Source organism: Poecilia formosa, unplaced genomic scaffold (genome assembly GCF_000485575.1).
Source record: "Poecilia formosa unplaced genomic scaffold, Poecilia_formosa-5.1.2 Scaffold518, whole genome shotgun sequence".
Lineage (NCBI taxonomy): Eukaryota > Metazoa > Chordata > Actinopteri > Cyprinodontiformes > Poeciliidae > Poecilia > Poecilia formosa.
The window spans coordinates 343,443-344,974 of NW_006800457.1; the positions used below are offsets into that span (position 1 = coordinate 343,443).

Genomic DNA, 1,532 nt, shown 5'->3' on the forward strand with positions numbered 1-1,532 from the left:
CTCCGGTCCTCCAGGCCTGGAGACACAGTTAACACCTTGAGTTATGTACTGTGTGTGTGTGTGTGTGTGTGTTACACACCAGCTGGGCTGGAGATGTTGACGATGCGACCTTTGGCCTGTCGCAGCAGCGGCAGGAAGCTCTTGGTGACGCTCACCGTGCCGAAGAAGTTGACTTCCATGCAGCCTCTGAAGTTGGACATCAGGGACAGCTCTGCGTCTCCCAGGTTCACACACACTCCTGCGTTGTTGACCAAACCCCAAAGACCTGCACACACACACACACACACACACACACTCACACACTGATTGGCTGGCCCACAACGATCAGCATATGGAAAATTGGCAGAGGTGTCACAATGACTCACTAAAACATATCATTAAATTAAACTGAGAAGAACAAAATTCCCTTTTTCCCAGCAGCTATTAAGTTCCTAAAAATGTGAAATGTTGAGGATTGGAGAGAATGTCTGCTTTTCTTGTATTCTTGCATCCTTTGTTACCATGGTAACTTTTAGCTTATGCTAAGACTTTGTTTATGCCTCAAATCAATTTCTCCCTGGGGACAAATGAAGTTTTAATCCAACACCAGCTCTGCATCTCCATGGATGAGCAGGAACTCTGCAGGGAGTTCCTGCTCATTTCTCTGTCCTTCGTCATCAGGTCCGTCCCCCAGGTCTCCGTCCCCCAGGTCTCCGTCCTCCAGGTCTCCGTCCCCCAAAGCTCCATCCCTCGGCTCCCATCAAAGTTTACTCCTTTCAATCCATTTAAGGTTTGTTTTCCTGACACCTTCATATCTGCATCAGCTCAGGATGGTGTGTGTGTGTGTGTGTGTGTGTGTGTGTGTGTGTGTGTGTGTGTGCGTACATGCCTCCACCCTAACCCACCTCGGAGGCCCAGCTTGGCCTTGGTGTCCAGCAGCGCCTGCTGCACCTGCTGCGGCTGCGTGATGTCCACCTGCAAGAGGGTGAGGCGGGACGAGCAGCTTCTCCGCAGAGCTCTGGCTCCGTCTCCTTTCAGGTCCAGAACGGTGGCGAAAACGTCCAGACCCAGAGAGTCCAGATGCTTCGCTGCAGCATTCCCAAAGCCGGTGTCGCAGCCTGCAGGGACACAGAGGGAAAAGTGGGAACCAATGATGCTTCCTGCTTCCATGCCAAACCATCATTAGTCGTTATAAATCCAACAGGCCAAGTTCACACAGTGAGGCTGAGCATGGTGGTTCAGTGCTGTTTTAAATGAAACATGAGCTTTGACCTCAAGCAACAAAATCTTGGGTTCATATCCATTTCTACTAGCCTAGCCCTGCTTGGAATGAGGTATGGCTGAAAAGTCAACAAGCGTCTGTCCACTGCCGATCATCAGGATGAGTGAATGCAGTTCAATCGATTGATTAAATCGGAGCCTGGTTTGCTGCTTTGCTTCCATCATTTTAGCATTTCTCTGTGACAGCAAGCTCCGNTGTATGCAGAGCATTACAAGAACAAAGAAGAGTGTTCTGTCAGGTCAGCATACGCTGTCAGATTGTCATACGCTTA

At 49.8% G+C, this 1,532-nt stretch overlaps 1 protein-coding gene across 1 annotated transcript in view; it reads right to left on the reverse strand.

Annotated features, from left to right (window-relative positions):
- LOC103129140 (corticosteroid 11-beta-dehydrogenase isozyme 2-like) overlaps positions 1–1,262 on the reverse strand; it is a 10,159-nt gene extending 8,897 nt beyond the window's left edge. Inside the window, exons 1-2 of the mRNA XM_016664844.1 lie at positions 885–1,262; positions 80–265 (exon numbers count right to left, since the gene is read on the reverse strand). Coding sequence (XP_016520330.1) covers positions 80–265; positions 885–1,149 — 451 coding nt within the window. The 5' untranslated portion in view covers positions 1,150–1,262. The remainder of the gene's footprint in view (positions 1–79; positions 266–884) is intronic.
- Positions 1,263–1,532: the final 270 nt, after the last annotated feature.